The sequence below is a fragment of the Anolis carolinensis genome, unplaced genomic scaffold (genome assembly GCF_035594765.1).
Source record: "Anolis carolinensis isolate JA03-04 unplaced genomic scaffold, rAnoCar3.1.pri scaffold_7, whole genome shotgun sequence".
In the NCBI taxonomy this organism is placed as follows: Eukaryota; Metazoa; Chordata; class Lepidosauria; order Squamata; family Dactyloidae; genus Anolis; species Anolis carolinensis.
In genome coordinates this window covers 16,448,176-16,465,760 of record NW_026943818.1, presented here as the reverse complement: position 1 = coordinate 16,465,760, position 17,585 = coordinate 16,448,176, and the positions used below count along the sequence as shown (strand labels likewise).

Below are 17,585 nucleotides of genomic sequence, written 5' to 3'. Positions count from 1 at the left end.
TAATTTGTGGCATCGGGACTGCAACAGACCGTGACGAGGTCACAGCAATGATTAGCACTGAATAGCCTTGCAGCTTCAAGGTCTGGCTGCTTACTACCTGAGGGAATCCTTTGTTGGGAGGTGTTAGCTGGCTCTGATTATTTCCTCTCTGGAATTCCCGTTTTGGGCCCTCCAGGTGTTTTGGACGTCAATTCCCATAATTCCTAACAGCCTCACACCCCTTCCTTTAAGTGGGTGGAGCCTAAAGGGGCGGACCTACCCTTCTGACTGGCAGCTAGGGGAAAACCGGCTCTTCCTTATCCTCCCCCCTTTGTGTTTTTGGTGGGTTTTTTTATTTGGACTTTATATTTCTAGGTTTAATTGATTGAAAGACATAGATGGGATGACTATGTTTTTTGTGGCCAAATCTGGTGTGATTTGCTTCAGTGGTTTTGTTGTTTACTCCACGGGAAAAACGCATATTACATTTTTATATATATATAGAAGAAGATATATGTGAGATAGAGATTTATTTATTTATTTATTTACAGTATTTCTATCCCGCCCTTCTTTCTCACCCCGAAGGGGACTCAGGGCGGATTACAATGAACACATATATGGCAAACATTCAATGCCGACAGACAAACAACATTCAGTTTTAGACAGACACAAAGGCATTTTAACATCTTTCCAGCTTCACGATTCCGGCCACTGGGGGAGCTGTTGCTTCACCGTCCATTGGTGGCTGTTCTTCCTCATTCTTTCCTCGTGTTTTGCTGGCAGTTTTATGGTGTCGTAGATTAGTTAAATTAGCCTCCCGCATAAAGCGTACCTAAATTTTCCCTACTTGACAGATGCAACTGTCTTTCGGGGCTGCATAGGTCAACAGCAAGCCGGGGCTATTTCTTTTTTTTAATGGTCGGAGGCTTAACCCGACCCGGGCTTCGAACTCATGACCTCTCGGTCAGAAGTGATTTATATTAGCTGGTTACTAGCCAGCTGCGCCACAGCCCGGCTGTGTCATAGATATGGAAGGGGCCCCCAAAGGCAATCCATATTGTTGTTGCTGCACTTATTGTGTATGTTTTACGTATTCTCTCTGATCTGTTTGTCTAGTTGCGCTCCGATCCAGGTGAAGATGGAACCCAGTGAAGATTCTGGTACGTCATCTTTCTTTGTAACTATTGATGTCTTCGGTCTGCTCTATAGTTAGTTCCATTTGGTGGGAAGCCTTAGCATTGAACGGTTGTGTTGTTAAAGTGCAAAGTATGGAACCCTGCGCAGACGGTTGGTCAGTGCGACGTAGGCAACGGCCAGTCATTGAATTTGCGGATTTTCACGCATATATATGTGATAGGATTCGCTTTAGGTCTCCTAACATCTCAATGTTGTTCTTCTTCAGGACTCGAGATGATCACGGTCAAAGAGGAATCGGAGGATCCCGAGTATTATCAGTTTACCATTCCAGGTAACATGGAATAATCTGCTACTTGGGTTGAAATCTAGCCTATTTGGTTGGGGGGGAAAGGATCAGGAAAAGTATTGAAATTCCTTTGTGAACCTGATGGGATGTTGTTTTTGCTTTGTTCCGGGGACTCCTCTGCATGGCTTCGGCTTTTCTTCTCCCGCTATTACCTTGCTCCCTCTCACCTCTTCTTCCTTGAATTATAATGTGTTCTAGGCCTTGGGGGAAAATGCCATCTTTCAAAGCCTGTCGAATCAGTATTGTATAAGCGTCATGACCGTATGTCATTGGAAAGTGTTATTAACAGACTCTGGCGTTCATGCTTTAAGTGAGTGACTTTGGAGAGAACCTACGTGCGATTATTATAGCCTCCTGGAATTGCTTTATCTTTCCGATAAACACCAAGTGATTGTAGTGAAGAAGTTTATGGTGCTTGTGTAATGAGTTGGTTATAATAATAATAATAAAAATAATAAAACTTTATTTATACCCCGCCACCATCTCCCCAATGGGGACTCGGGGCGGCTTACATGGGGCCATGCCCAAGACAATACAATAAACCATAACCTAATACAATTAAATAATACATTACATAAAATAAACAGTACAACATAAGATCAAAACAGCAATATAACACGAGCGGGCCGCATGAATACTACATTTAAAAACTAGATTAAAAATTAAAACTCTGGGTGAGAAAGGGATCAGAATAAAACCTCGAGGGACGGGACATCAGATAGTGAACCAGTCTAGAGGATAAATATCGGGGGGAACATTTACTCTCCAAAAGCACACCGGAAGAGCCATGTTTTTATGCTAAAGACACATAATTTCTAGCAGTACACTGATGTTGTTATGGTTCGTATGAAGTGCGTGCCTTTAATAAGCACAATAAGACTATGTCACACTTTTTGTCCCTGGGTTCTCAAATGTCATTGCCTAATTGGTCCTATCATAAAATAATAATAATAATAATAATAATAATAATAATAATAATAATAATAATAATAATAATAAAAACTTTATTTATATACCGCCCTATCTCCCGGATGGGACTCAGGGCGGTTTACAGTCATAAAAGCAAACACAAACGTTACATAACAACATAATACACATTATTAAACAAAGTAAAATAATACAATTATAACAATAAATCACACTTACATGACCTGATGAAGGGAACGGAAACCATAAAACCAATATATTAAAATGTATCATTTTAGGATAGGGAAATCTTGTGCAATATATTCAGGCCCAGAAATCGGCGGTATTCCAATGTAATTACTCAAAAACCTGCCGACACCACCAGGTCTTCAGTTCCTTACGGAGATTGGATATTGTAGGGGATTGCCTGATCTCTTTTGTTATGTTTCTTAAAAACATAAGAAAAGTTTATTAAACTGCCAAAACTTTTTTTTTTTGTGGGATGGACATCCTGCAGCACATTTTGCTGTATTTTTTTCGTGAAATACCTCATCGGAGTCTTGACCCATTCAACCTAGTTTATGGCAGCCACAAAAAAAAAAGTTTCTGGATTATGACTTTCCAAGTCAGGACCACAAAATTAAATAGGAAGCTACGCTTTCAAACCAGGAACAGAAAAATGTTCAAATTTTGGTACAGAATGTAATTATTTGATAAATAAATATTGAATGTGAATAATAATAACAATAATAATAATAATACAAAATCCAGCATATCTATATTTTTGCTGTGTCATAAAATAATAATAATAATAATAATAATTATTATTATTATTATTATTATTATTATTATTATTATTATTATTATTTTACTTCTTATCCGCCTCAAGGCAGGACACAACCCAGTGCCTTCTTGGAATTAGACTTATCTGCTCTCATTCTCAAACTCCACTAAAATGAATTGCTGATTTATTTATTTTTGACATCGGCCTATGCAGAATTTCTGAAAAGCTTCTTCATAGGGCAACCTATTGACTTTAATTAACCCATCCCTTACTAACACTTCTGTGATTCCAAGTGTTGCCTGTAATTAGGATTACCGTTGTGATCGTTCTGGGCTACATTTTTTATTTATCCATTTGTGAGACAAAAGAGAACAAAGGATGTTAACTGGGTACCCGTTCAGTGTTACGACTAGTCTTGTGCATTGGTATGGAATCGGTATTTGTTTTATTTTGTTTTGTTTCATTTGTTTCGTCCCGTTCTTGTTTGCTGCTTCCGAAAACGAGGCTCTTATCCGAATGGGAGTTTTGCCCTGCGTCCGAAAAAAAAACCCCTAAAATGAAGGGGGCTGGAATAGATGTCCTTTAGAGGTCCCTTCCAATTCGATAATGATTATTATTATTATTGCTGTTGTTGAGGCTGGATGGCCATCTGTCAGGGTTGCTTTGATTGTGCTTTCCCTGCATGAAAGCAGAATAAAGGGGGTTGGACTAGATATCCTTTAGAGATCCCTTCGAGCTCTTTTATTATTATTATTACTTTATCGTTTTTACTTTGGTGCCAAATCCATGTTTTTATGATGTTTATTATTTTTATATTTTAAAATATTCATTTTAATTTTCGTGTTTTGTATTTTCTGATGTTGTTTTATTTTGCTTTGTTTGTTTTATCCGGGCTTGGCCCCATGTAAGCCGCCCTGAGTCCCCTTGGGGAGATGGAGGCGGGGTATAAAAATAAATTATTATTATTATTATTATTATTATTATTATTATTATTATTGTTGCTGAGGCTGGATGGCCATCTGTCAGGGGTGCTTTGATTGTACATTCCCTGCATGAATGCAGAATGAGGGGGGTTGGACCAGATGTCCTTTAGAGGTCCCTTTGAACTCTATTATTATTATTTTTATTGCTGTTGTTGTTGAGGCTGGATGGCCACCTGTCAGGGGTGCTTTGATTGTGCCTTTGCTGCATGAAAGCAGAAAGGGATTGGACTATATGGCCCAAGGGGTCTCTTCCAACTCTATTATTATTATTATTATTATTATTATTATTATTATTGTTTTTGTTGAGGCTGGATGTCCATCTGTCAGGGGTGCTTTGCTTGTGCATTCCCTGCAGAAGGGGGTTGGACTATATGCCCCCCATATGACTCTTCCAACTCTGTTGTTGTTGTTGTTGTTGTTATTATTATTATTGCAAATGGCCTCAGTCCCTTCTGGCTCGGCTCTCTGAAGCTTGAGGTGCTCTTACTGCCTATGACAGGGAAAACCAGCTGATTCCTAATCCATTTAATTCATCTATGTTGACGATCGTGACATTACCGCCCAAGTAGGGAGCTTTGAAATGGTTGAATGGAAGCTCTCTGAAGCTTTAGGTGCTCTTACTGCCTATTACACTGCCAGAAGGGACAGAGAGTTTCCTCTACGCTGACGATCGTGCCATCACTGCCCAAGTAGGGAGCTTGAAATGGTTGAACAGAAGCTCTCTGAAGCTTTAGGTGATAATTCTGTGAAACCGATTTGTTTCTGCTGTTGCTTGGTTCAGCTTGAGCATGCTCTCCCTTCAACAGAAGGAGGAAAGTCTTGGAAAGTGATTTATTTTTCTTTCATGGCTGTCTTTGTTTACCGGAGCAGGTCCTTCCGAAACTTCGGCGATTGATGAGAAAATCGCCCTGGCCAAGTCTTACACAGGTACCGCAATTCCCTTGTTCCTCATTGCAGTCATTTCTCACCTCGACACCTCGCTCGCAGGGCTGGCCTTCCAAAGTTGACTTAGTTTGTTTGCATCCCGTTCCCAAACTCTGGGTTGGTTAGCCCACCAACTTTTGAAACGTTTGGTGCTCATCTCCATTTCTAAGCCGAAGAGTTGGCGTTGTCCGTAGACACCTCCAAGGTCATGTGGCCACTGGCAGGACTGCATGGAGCACCAATGTTACCTTCCCGCCGGAGCGGTACCTATTGATCTACTCACATTCCCATGTCCGTAGACACCTCCAAGTCATGTGGCCATTGGCATGACTGCTCCGTGGCCACTGGCAGGACTGCATGGAGTGCCAATGTTACCTTCCCGCCGGAGCGGTACCTATTCATCTACTCACATTGGCATGTTTTCGAACTGCTAGGTTGGCAGGAGCTGGAGCTAACAGCGGCCGCTCACGCCACTCCCAGGGTTTGAACCTGGCAATATGACCTGCAAACCACACAACACCCTGGTGATTTCGGCCATGGAAGCCTTTGACAATACACATTTTTTTCCCATTTCACAACGGACATAATTTGCCGAGATCTCAACACACTTATATTTTCTATGAGAGCGAATGTGGAACCGGTCCACCCGGAAATAACTGTGTGGCGTGATCTCCGTGTCATGGCGGCCTTACAAATCCCTACCGAGATCCCGATCAATTCCAAATATTCTCGTGTTAATTGGCATCCTCCTCTTTTTTTTTTGTATGATGCTATTGCTTATATATTTATGTTTACAAAGGGAAGAACCAGGGTTCCGATTGCAGTGAAGGAACAGATGCGGAATTTCCAATAGAAGGTTAGAGATACGTGTATATATATATATATATATTAATTTTTTTTAGCAAGTACAGCTTTGGAAAGGTGCTTGGGTGTGTGCGCATTTATATAGATCTGTATCTATATATCTAGATATATATATATATCTAGATAGATAGATATGTACACACAAATATAACTTTCAAAGAGCACCTCGTACCAACCTGTCCATTGTATTCGTGCCTTCCGTTTTTCATTTCCATAGTTGTATTTTTCGTTCCGCCTCTGCCTTTTGTGGCCCCGCATGTTTGTTGTAAACAACTAGAGCAGTGATGGCCAACCTGTGACACGCGTGTCAGCACTGACACGCCTAGCCATTTTTGCTGACATGCTGCCGCATACAGATTGATTGGATGACGATGTCTTTTGTGGCCAAATTTGGTGTGATTTGGTCCAGTGGTTTTGTTGTTTACTCCATGGGGATTATGCACATTACACACACACACACACACACATATATATATATATAATTATTTTATTATTATTGTAGTATATTAGTATATTATTACTATATTATTATTATATTATAACAATTCTATTATAATTCTATTATTGTAGTATATTATCATATTTTTACTATATTATTATTATATTATAATAATTCTATTATAATTCTATTATTGTAGTATATTGTCATATTTTTACTATATTATTATTATATTATAATAATTCTATTATAATTTTATTGTATATTACTATATTATTACTATATTATTATTATATTATAATAATTCTATTATAATTCTATTATTGTAGTATATTACTATATTATTACTATATTATTGTATTATAATAATTCTATTATAATTCTATTATTCTAGTATATTATCATATTATTACTATATTATTATTATATTATAATAATTCTTATAATTCTATTATTGTAGTATATTCTCATATTTTTACTATATTATTATATTATAATAATTCTATTATAATTCTATTATTGTAGTATATTATCATATTATTACTATATTATTATTATATTATAACAATTCTATTATAATTCTATTATTATTGTAGTATATTCTCATATTATTACTATATTATTATATTATAATAATTCTATTCTAATTCTATTATTGTAGTATATTATCATATTATTACTATATTATTATTATATTATAACAATTCTATTCTAATTCTATTATTGTAGTATATTATCATATTATTACTATATTATTATATTATAATAATTCTATTCTAATTCTATTATTATTGTAGTATATTATCATATTATTACTATTATATTATTATTCATTATTCATGACTACATTGAAACTAGAATAGAGAGAAATCAGCATGGAAACTGCAAGAGGTACCATAGATCGTTGTACATGGAAATAATGGCAGTAAATAGTTTCTGATTTATTAAATAGTTATATACAGTAGAGTCTCACTTATCCAACACTCGCTTATCCAATGTTCTGGATTATCCAATGCATTTTTGTAGTCAATGTTTTTAATATATCGTGATATTTTGGTGCTAAATTCATAATTACAGTAATTACTATATAGCATTACTGTGTATTGAACTACTTTTTCTCTCAAATTTGTTGTATAACATGATGTTTTGGTGCATAATTTGTCAAATCATAACCTAATTTGATGTTTAATAGGCTTTTCCTTAATCTCTCCTTATTATCCAACATATTCGCTTATCCAACTTTCTGCTGGCCTGTTTACATTGGATAAGTGAGACTCTACTGTATATCTCAAGTGTTTTATAATGATTGTGATTTTTAATGCCTTTTAAATTTATTTGTGTGTTTTTGTATTTGATATTATTGTATGTTGGTTTTATATCTGTAAGCCGCCCCGAGTCCCTCTGGGGAGATGGTGGCGAGGTACAAAAATAAAATTATTATTATTATTATTATTATTATTATATATTCAAATTATACATGTTTGTTATTTAAACTATACATATTGTGAAATTATGGGTTTTTTTCTCACACCACCCAAGTCATGCTAGGTTTTTTGGTGAATTTTGACACACCAAGTGCAAAAGGTTGCCCATCATTGAACTAGAGGGAAGCATCTGAAATACGATTTGAAAATAACATCGTGGCGAAAAGCCCCAGATTTAGGAGGACTAAAAAATTTGAAATCAAGGGTGTGTGAAACGGGAGAAGTTTGTTCCGTTTTCGTTTTGTCCGCCCCGAATCTGTTTCCATTGGTTTCTGTTGCCACCAAAAATATGTAGGATTCGAACCCGCCTCCTCTGCTAATTCTCTCACCAATATTATATTCAGGATCCTATGTTAGGATATTGAGAGAGTCACACGAGACACTTTATGTGAAGCAAACAAGAAGTTGTTGTTTATTTGTATTTGAACAGTAAAGATGCGTTGCGGTTTCAATAACAAGTTAGGCTTATAAAGGATGGTTTTGAAACTTGTTTTTTTTTGAAGGCTTTTAACTATATTCCTCAAAGAGGTTTTCTTTTTTTAAATCACAGTTCCCAAAACGTATATCTATCTGCACACTTCAAACTCCAACTAACCAACTCACTAACTGAAAAAAAAAATCTTTGGTTGCCTATCTCCAACTGTCACTTTGGCTCCGCCCGTCTCCAGTTTCTCCCCCTTGCTCTGCTGAGCTTTTGCAAGCAAGGCATAATGTCTGCGTTTGATTCCTGGTTTATTAAGTTGTGCGGCCTCTGCTTCGTTCGGCATTATTTTTAAACAGCCGTTTCTGTGTCTGCTGGTGTTTCGGTTTTCTGTCCCGGGTTTAGCTTCATTCTTGTTTTTGCAATACTTTGATGGGCTGCGTCTGGAAACTGACCACATTTTACCTGCCGGAAAATTTTGCAGGTGTGATCTCTGTAATGAAATGACCCTATGTTGCAGTGAGTCTTTTGGGCTGTCTGGCCCTGTTCCAGAAGCTTTCTCTCCTGACGTTTCGCCCACATCTGTGGCAGGCATCCTCAGAGGTTGTATGTTGGGAACTAGGCAAGGGAGATTTATATATCTGTGGAGAAATAATTCTTGGTTGTTGGAGGCAGGTGTGGATGTTGTAATTAATCACGTTGATTAGCATTTAATGGCCCTGTGGTCTCAAGGCCTGGCATATTCCTGCCTGAAGCTGTAAAACACAACCTATCTAAATGGACTCTTCCAACTCTTATTATTCTATGATTCTATTCTGCACTTTCTCCAGTTTGAGATGAAATTAACGTGATCATCCCTACCATTTTGGCCGTTTGGTGTTACAGTAGAGTCCTGCTTATCCGACTTCTGGTAATCCGACACTCCGTAATATTCGATGCGCTGACCACATCTTGCCCTTCCCGGCAGGCGCCTGGTGCTTGGAGAAACTCACTGTGCGTTGCTGAGAATCAGCTGTTTTTCGAAGCAGCAACATGCGCTTGGGTGCCCACTGGGAGGGAAGAGATGAGGCCTGTGCAAACTTTTCCCGCCAGCAAGCGCCAGGCGCTTGGAGAGGCCCATTGTGAGTTGTTGCCTAGAGAAACTGCTGTTTCGGGGGCTCTCCAAGTGCCGGGTGCTTGCTGGCAGGGAAACGTTTGCACAGGCCGTGTCTCGTCCCTACCAGCAAGCACCCGGCGCTTGGAGAAGACTGCTGAGCATTGCTAGAACATGCAGTGGGCCTCTCCAAGTGCCGGGTGCTTGCTGGCAGGGAAAAGTTTGTGCAGGCCGCGTCTTGTCCCTATCAGCAAGTACCCGGCGCTTGGAGAGGTCCGCTGAGCATTGCTGCAACATGCAGCGGACCTCTCCAAGTGCCGGGTGCTTGCTGGCAGAGAAAAGTTCACGCAGGCCGTGTCTCATCCCTACCGGCAAGCACCCGGCGCTTGGAGAGGACCGCTGAGCATTGCTGCAACACGCAGCGGGCCTCTCCAAGTGCTGGGTGCTTGCTGGCAGAGAAAAGTTCACACAGGCTGTGTCTCGTCCCTACCGGCTAGCACCCTGCTCTTGGAGAAGACGGCAGAGCATTGCTGCAACACGCAGTGGGCCTCTCCAAGTGCTGGGAGCTTACTGGGAGAGAAAAGTTCACACAGGCTGTGTCTCGTCCCTACCGGCAAGTACACGGCGCTTGGAGAGGACCGTTGAGCATTGCCTCCAGAGTCTCATCATTATCCGACATTTTTGCTTATCCAACGTTCTGCCGGCCCGTTTATGTCGGATAAGCGAGACTGCTGTAAGTCACCTAACCCTGTGCCCAACGAATACTAGCGTGTTGTAACTTCTCTAGATTCACCTATATCTCTGTCATTGTGAACTGAGAAATTGCTCGGTGGCAAAAATCTCCGCCATCCTCGCAGAAGGCAGCTGTCAGTGGCTGATGAGTCCATAGTTAATTTGCCCAGGAACGCCCGCTTCCTTCCGTCATTCCAAGTCTGTGGCAAACGTGTATGACCCCTGTGTTTGTGGATGTGTTTTATTTCATAGCGCCCTGTGACCCCACGCGCCTTGACTTGCCCTTCGGGAGCCGAAGCCAAGCGTGTGCCTCCACCGTTCAGACGTGGTCTCTTTGTTCTGCTTTTTTCAGATTCTTCTCAACATGCTACTTCTGAAACAAGTGAGGATCCTGAAGTGGAAGTGACCATTGAAGGTTGGCCATTTTCTCAACTTTATGTTATTTTTGCTCACTTGTTTCAGAAGGATCCTCCCTCCCTCTCCCTCTCATAACAACACAACATTCTTCATCTGAGAAGCGAGTTCAAGTTTAGTTGTTGTTCGGTTGGGCTGCAGGCAGTGGAGGCAACTCCTTGCATGTCTTGTGGTAGGAATTTATTTGGTTATTTATTGAGACCTTCGGTATTATTTTGCGGAACTCCGGTAAGGTAGAGTGGCAGGTGGAACGAACCATACTTTTATTTTATTTACAGTATTTATTGTATATACTCGAGTATAAGCCGACCCGAGTATAAGCCGAGGCACCTAATTTTGCCACAAAAACTGGGAAAACTTATTGACTCGAGTATAAGACGAGGGTGGGAAAGGCAGCAGCTACGGGTCAATTTCCAAAATAAAAATAGATATTAATAAAATTGCATTATTTGAGGCATCAGTAGGTTAAATGTTTTCGAACATTTATATAAAACTGTAATTTAAGATACAGTAGAGTCGCACTTATCCAACATAAATGGGCTGCCGGAACGTTGGATAAGCAAATACGTTGGATAATAAGGAGAGATTAAGGAAAAGCCTATTAAACATCAAATTAGGTTATGATTTTACAAATTAAGCACCAAAACATCATGTTATACAACAAATTTGACAGAAAAAGTAGTTCATTACACATTAATGCTATGCAGTAATTACTGTATTTACGAATTTAGCACCAAAATATCACGATGTATTGAAAACATTGACTACAAAAATGCCTTGGATAATCCAGAACGTTGGATAAGTGAGACTCTACTGTAATAATAAGACTTTAATAAGACTGTCCAACTCTTATAATGTAATACAATATATTATAGTGTAATACAATATTATACTAATTGATAATAAAATATAATATTTATATATTATATATTAAATGTAATAGTACTAATAATATTAACATAAAATTATATAGTACAATATAGTAATTTAATTGCTTATATTGTGCTATGCTAATAATATATTGTATTGTACATTTGATTTGTAAGCCGCTCTGAGTCCCCTTCGGGGTGAGAAGAACGGGATATAAATGTAGTAAAGAAATAAATAAATAAACTCTGAATACCTATATGCTCAAGTATAAGCCGACCCGAATAGAAGCTGGCCAGGACCCTCACTCGAGTATAAGTCGAGGGGAGCTTTTTCAGCCTGAAAAAAAGGCTGAAAAACTAGGCTTATACTCGAGTATATACAGTATATTCCTCCCTTCTTTCTCACCCTGAAGGGGACTCAGTCCACTTGTGACACCGAGTCCTTGATGGAGTACTTCCTCATTATTCAGCACGCTGTTGACAGTTTTATGGTGTCGTACATTCGTTAAACTAGCCTCCCTGCGTAAAGCAGTACCTAAATTTTCTACTGTCTTTCGTGCTGCTTAGGTCAACAGCAAGCTAGGCTGTTATTAAAGGTCAGGGGCTCAATCCGACCCAGGCTGGCTTCGAACTCATCACCTCTCGATCAGTAGTGATTTATTGCAGCTGGCTACTATCCAGCTGCACCACAGCCCGGTCATGAATACGTGTTGAACTTTAAAAAATGTTCTTTAATCCGTTTTCATTTACATCAGGCACTTTGAGTGCAAGAAGTAGACACACAAGACTCTAGTACAGGGTTTTTAATAGCTGTATATCGTGGTTGCAACAGGCAAAAGGGGGAAAATCACATATGCGCAGCATTCACTCACAGGCATTTGTCATTCATCCTCACCATCCTTGTTTGTCCGTTGATCAGCCTTCTTGGAAGGAGGCGGGTGTTCAAATGCTGCATCCCTTGCAGATCTGGCTCAGTTTGGAAAAGGAAAAGGGTGTGATTTGCTTAGCCAGACCCCAATCGTACGGTTTCATTCGACCCACTCGTCACACTATTTCAGTGGTGGAAGAGTCGCCATTTTTTCTTTGTACCACGTACGATTTTATCTTTTTCTGGTAGCAAACTGTTAGGGAAGGTGTTCATGAACCTGAGGAGGATGTTTTGCAAGTACCCACATTTCAGGAGAGGCGAAAGGAAACAGATCAGAGACGTTGTTCAGCTAAAATAGCTGCCAGAAAAGCAGCTGTGAGGGGACTCAAGGCTAGAAAGCAAAATCAGGTGCAGCCAGCTCTTGCTGGCAACAAACTGACTCGTAATGCTTAAGCCTTTGCTCCCCTTGTGCCTGCTTCGAGTCTGCATCTGGGAAACTGCTCCTAAGGATTTATTTCTGTTTCTTTGTCTGAAGTAAGACTGCTATTTGATTTAAGACTTCCTTGCTTCATTTTGCATTATTTTCATTTACTTACCACAGTGTTTTAAGGCTGTTCTTGAAAGACCAAACAGGGCACAATCTCTGTGTAATGGCTGTTATTTGTGAATAAGGGAGTGAAGCATGCAACGACACTTTCCTTGATGTTTTTGTTGACCGACAGGAGCATCTCTCCATGTCTTTTGGGTGTTTTTCAAGCTTGCAGGAGGCATCTGCCTTTCTAACTGGTAGCAATTGGATAAAAACAATTATTCCTCTCCCTCTAATTAGGGCTTTATTTTTCTTTTCTTTTTGTTGTATGAACGTAGAGGCATGGATGAGGGGTTGTGCTGCCAAGTTTAGTGTTTCTGGAATGTGTAGTTTTGTTGTTTTGTCCTCGGCCGAAATTTCACTACCCTTTTATATATATATAGCTATTAGCTGTGCCCGGCCACGCGTTGCTGTGGCATTGTCTGGTGGTGTTGGTGAGAAATGGTTGAGGTAGTGGTGGCATTGAATGTCTGTTGTATGGTTGTCTTTATGTTTAGTATGCATTTGGTTGTTTGTGTACTGTGAAAGTGGTGAGGGTAGAGGGGGTCTATGTCCCTGTGTAGTATTGTATAGTATTTATACGTTGTCCATGTGTTGGGAATGCTTGGATTATGTCCTGCTGCATAGTAGAAAAGGTTGGGCTGGATGGCCCTTAGGGGTCTCTCCAAACTCTTGTGCCTGTCCCCTGGGCTGAGTAGGTTGCTAGGAGACCAAGTGGGCGGAGCTTAGCCTTGTAACTTGCAGCAATTGGATAAAAACAATTATTCCTCTCCCTGTAATTAGGACTTTATTTTTCTTTTCTTTTTGTTGTATCAACCTAGAGGCATGGATGATGGGTTGTGTTGTCAAATTTCGAGGTTGGGGGGCCTGTAGTTTTGTTGTTTTGTCCGCTGCCCTGATGCCATCACTTATTTATATATATAGATAGATATTGCAAGACATAGGCTCCCGGCTCCGCTAGGACCCCGTTATAAGCCCAGGGAGGCGTTTTTAGCGCATAAAAAGGGCTGCAAAACCCGGCTTATTGTCGAGTATATACGGTACTCTCTGCAGATTGTAACTACATGCATGCATAATATTATATCCATTGCCGTCCTTGCTCAAAGGCCTTCCCCGTCTTTTCCGCTCTTTTCCCTGTTGCTTGTCATTTCTGTTTGTGGGTTTGTCATTGGAATTGAAAGCAATGTTATTGGAACTTCTTTTGCTGGTTCATCTTGTTCAATGGGTTATATCTTACCACGCGTTGAGTCCCAGCATTCAGCTGTAGATTGTCCCTTAAAGAGACACTTCTTGAAAGCACCACAACACTTAAATAAAGAAAACGATGAAGAGATAGTTGAAACAGTGGCAGTCCTTCCCGCGATGTTTGGATCTCGAGATCATCTCGTTCCAACTTCCTCCATCAAAGAATTCCCGAGTCGGGGCCATTTAGCCACTTCAAAAAATTACAATTTTAATTTTTTTTTAAAATAATATCTTTATTAGAAATTTTATGTTTGGAAAATAAAAGGAAAGGAATGTATATTAGTAAAAGATAACGTTTTCGCATCGAAAGTGGGGGGACACTTTTTGTTATTAGAAAGTAGGAAAGAAAGTCAGAGAGAAAGAAAACAAAATTCTATATCTAGCATTCCAAGTATTCCAATTTTAATTTTTTAAAAATATTCACATTTGCATGTTTTTGTTTTTCATTCGAACCTCGTGTCGTGTTTGCTGTTCGCCACCTCGAGTCCCTACGTCAGGAGAAAGACAGAATGATAAAATAAATAGATATTAAACAATGACCTGTGTTTTTCTATCTAAAGACGACGACGACTATTTGCCGCCCCATAAGAAAACAAAGAGCACAGAACCCATCAACGACGCCACCAACACCGGAAGGAGGAAAGCCAGGGAGTTCAATTTTGGTAAGTATTAACATGAAGTGTATCTCAAACGTTATTTTTTCCCCCACTTTACCATTTGGTTGAACCAGTTCTGGTTAGTTAGTTAGTTAGTTTGTTTGTTCAGGTGGTTTCAGGTGTTGTTGGTGACAATTGTCAGGCTGTCAAGAGGGAGGTCGAAATGTTCCTTTTCGTAATACACTAGAGTCTCGGTTATCCGACATAAAATGAAAACGTTGGATAATGGGAGGGATAGGGATAATGGGAGGGATAATACGGAGGCCTTTCTTTTAAAGGTTTGCCTGTTACATTGATATTGTGAGCAACACTGGGAGGGGGGGAAACAAAATTCCAGCATCCCACAGGTGACATATATGATTTTGACCTATTTCATCTTGGGCTGACTTTATTTTTCCTTTCAGAGAAATGGAATGCCCGCATTACAGACTTAAGGAAGCAAGTGGAAGAGTTGTTTGAAAGGAAATACGGTACGTTGCGTTTTGTTTTCTCCTCCCAGTTGAGTTTCACATCCACCCATCGACATGGATTTTTGAGAGTGACACATTTTTGATCTAGCTGTGAAGTATATTATTACGTTCTTGCTACAGAGTTGTGCTTTATTTGTTCCTCTGTCTCAAAGCGGAAGCCATCAACGTCCAAGGCCCGGTGTCTATCCCGTACCCGCTCTTCCAGTCACACGTCGAAGACTTGTATGTGGAAGGGCTGCCCGAAGGGATCCCTTTCCGGAGACCCTCCACTTATGGGATCCCTCGCCTCGAAAGGATCCTCCTGGCAAAGGAACGGATACGCTTCGTGATTAAGAAGTAAGTCGGATCGGTTTCGGGTCGAGCCCTGGCTTTTTTGGTGCTGTGCCTTGTTCGTTGCGAATTCTATTTGCCGAATGAATACTGATCTGTTTTGCAGCTAAGTCTGCTGTGTTGAATTATGTGCAAGAAAGACGCTGGGAGCAAAAAAGGGATTTTGGAATTAATAATAATAATAATAATAGTAATAATAATAATAATATTTATACCCCACATTTTCTCTCCACAAGGCGACTCAAAGCTGCTGTGTATCTATTATTATTAGAATGTATTAATATTATTATTATTATTATGATATAATGCATAATATTATTATATCTTATTATATACTATTATTATTATATAATATATAATAATAAGTGTGTTTATTTATACCCCACACTTTCTCTCCACAAAGGAGATTCAAAGCGGCTGTGTATCTATTATTAGTATTAGAATGTATTATTATTATTATAAATATTATTATATATTATTATATACTATTATTGTATAATAGTATATAATAATAATAATAATTGTATTTATTTATACCCCACATTTTCTCTCCACAAGGCGACTCAAAGCTGCTGTGTATCTATTATTATTAGAATGTATTAATATTATTATTATTATTATGATATAATGCATAATATTATTATATCTTATTATATACTATTATTATTATATAATATATAATAATAAGTGTGTTTATTTATACCCCACACTTTCTCCACAAAGGAGATTCAAAGCGGCTGTGTATCTATTATTAGTATTAGAATGTATTATTATTATTATAAATATTATTATATATTATTATATACTATTATTGTATAATAGTATATAATAATAATAATAATTGTATTTATTTATACCCCACATTTTCTCTCCACAAGGCGACTCAAAGCGCTTATGTGTCTAATATTAGTATTAGAATGTATTATTTTATTATGACACAGCAAACAAGATAGATATGCTGGATTTTGTATTATTATTATTATTATTATTGTTATTATATTGTTGTTATTATTGTATTTATTTATGCCCCACTTTTTCTCTCCACAAGGAGACTCAAAGCGTATATGTGTCTATTATTAGTATTTTTGTTATTATGCTTATTTATATCCCACTTTCCCTCTCCACAAGGAGACTCAAAGCAGCTATGTATCTATTATTAGTATGAGAATGTATTATCATTATTATTGTATTTATGCGCCACCTTTTCTCACCACAAAGGACTCAAAGCAGCTATCTATTACAATGTACTATTATTATGTTAATTTATACCCCACTTTTACTCTCCACGAAGGAGTCTCAAAATGACTCTGTATCTATGATTAGTATTAGAACGTATTATTATGATGATGTTTATTTATACCCTGCTTTATCTCTCCACAAAGGAGACTCAAAATGGCTACGTATCTATGATTAGCATTAGAATGTATTATTACTATTATGTTTATTTATACCCTGCTTTAACGGTTTGGTTAATTGAAGACGAGCAACATATGAGCCTCTTCTGTTTGCAGGCATGACCTGCTAAATTCAACACGAGAAGATCTGCCGTTGGATAAACCTGTCGCGGGAGGTAAGTGTATATATATATATATATACAGAGCAATATTGTGTAGTCTGTTATCTAACAGCTTGTTTATTTCGATAACAGATTGTTTATTTTAACTTTGGTTATAATGTGGGTTGCATGCTGTGTGAGTATTTTGTCAAGTGTGTTTGTCAAGTGTTTTGATACAGCGGATGGTGAATAGTCATAGTTACAAGCTCCACTCTATGCAAACGATACTGTGCTATTGTCCCTATCTATCATCGGCCTTGAAACGCTTAATTCATTTCTTTACCAAATTACTGTGAAACAAATAGCCTGGAAATTAGCTATGTTAAATCCAAAATCCTCATATTTTTTTTGCCAAAACGTGTCTTGGCAGAACAGGTCAAATCCTTTCAATACTTTGTCATTTGCTACAAATACAACCGCTGTAGTTCTCGCAGCGACAAGCAGTGATGACTTTTGCACATAACAACAACATTGCAGCAATATATCGTTGTGAGAAG

The 17,585-nt window shown here is 38.6% G+C and overlaps 1 protein-coding gene across 5 annotated transcripts in view; it reads left to right on the top strand.

Annotated features, from left to right (window-relative positions):
• The window catches only part of gtf2i (general transcription factor IIi), a 47,687-nt gene that overhangs the window by 10,249 nt on the left and 19,853 nt on the right, over positions 1 to 17,585 (top strand). For 2 of the 5 annotated variants that reach the window (XM_062960541.1, XM_062960542.1), the window contains exons 9-17: positions 1,096 to 1,139; positions 1,382 to 1,447; positions 5,006 to 5,062; positions 5,859 to 5,915; positions 10,445 to 10,507; positions 14,638 to 14,739; positions 15,138 to 15,203; positions 15,356 to 15,539; positions 17,045 to 17,103. In XM_062960541.1, the coding sequence (XP_062816611.1) occupies positions 1,096 to 1,139; positions 1,382 to 1,447; positions 5,006 to 5,062; positions 5,859 to 5,915; positions 10,445 to 10,507; positions 14,638 to 14,739; positions 15,138 to 15,203; positions 15,356 to 15,539; positions 17,045 to 17,103 (698 nt within the window). The remainder of the gene's footprint in view (positions 1 to 1,095; positions 1,140 to 1,381; positions 1,448 to 5,005; positions 5,063 to 5,858; positions 5,916 to 10,444; positions 10,508 to 14,637; positions 14,740 to 15,137; positions 15,204 to 15,355; positions 15,540 to 17,044; positions 17,104 to 17,585) is intronic. The other 3 variants (XM_062960543.1, XM_062960544.1, XM_062960545.1) reach the window with 3 other exon arrangements.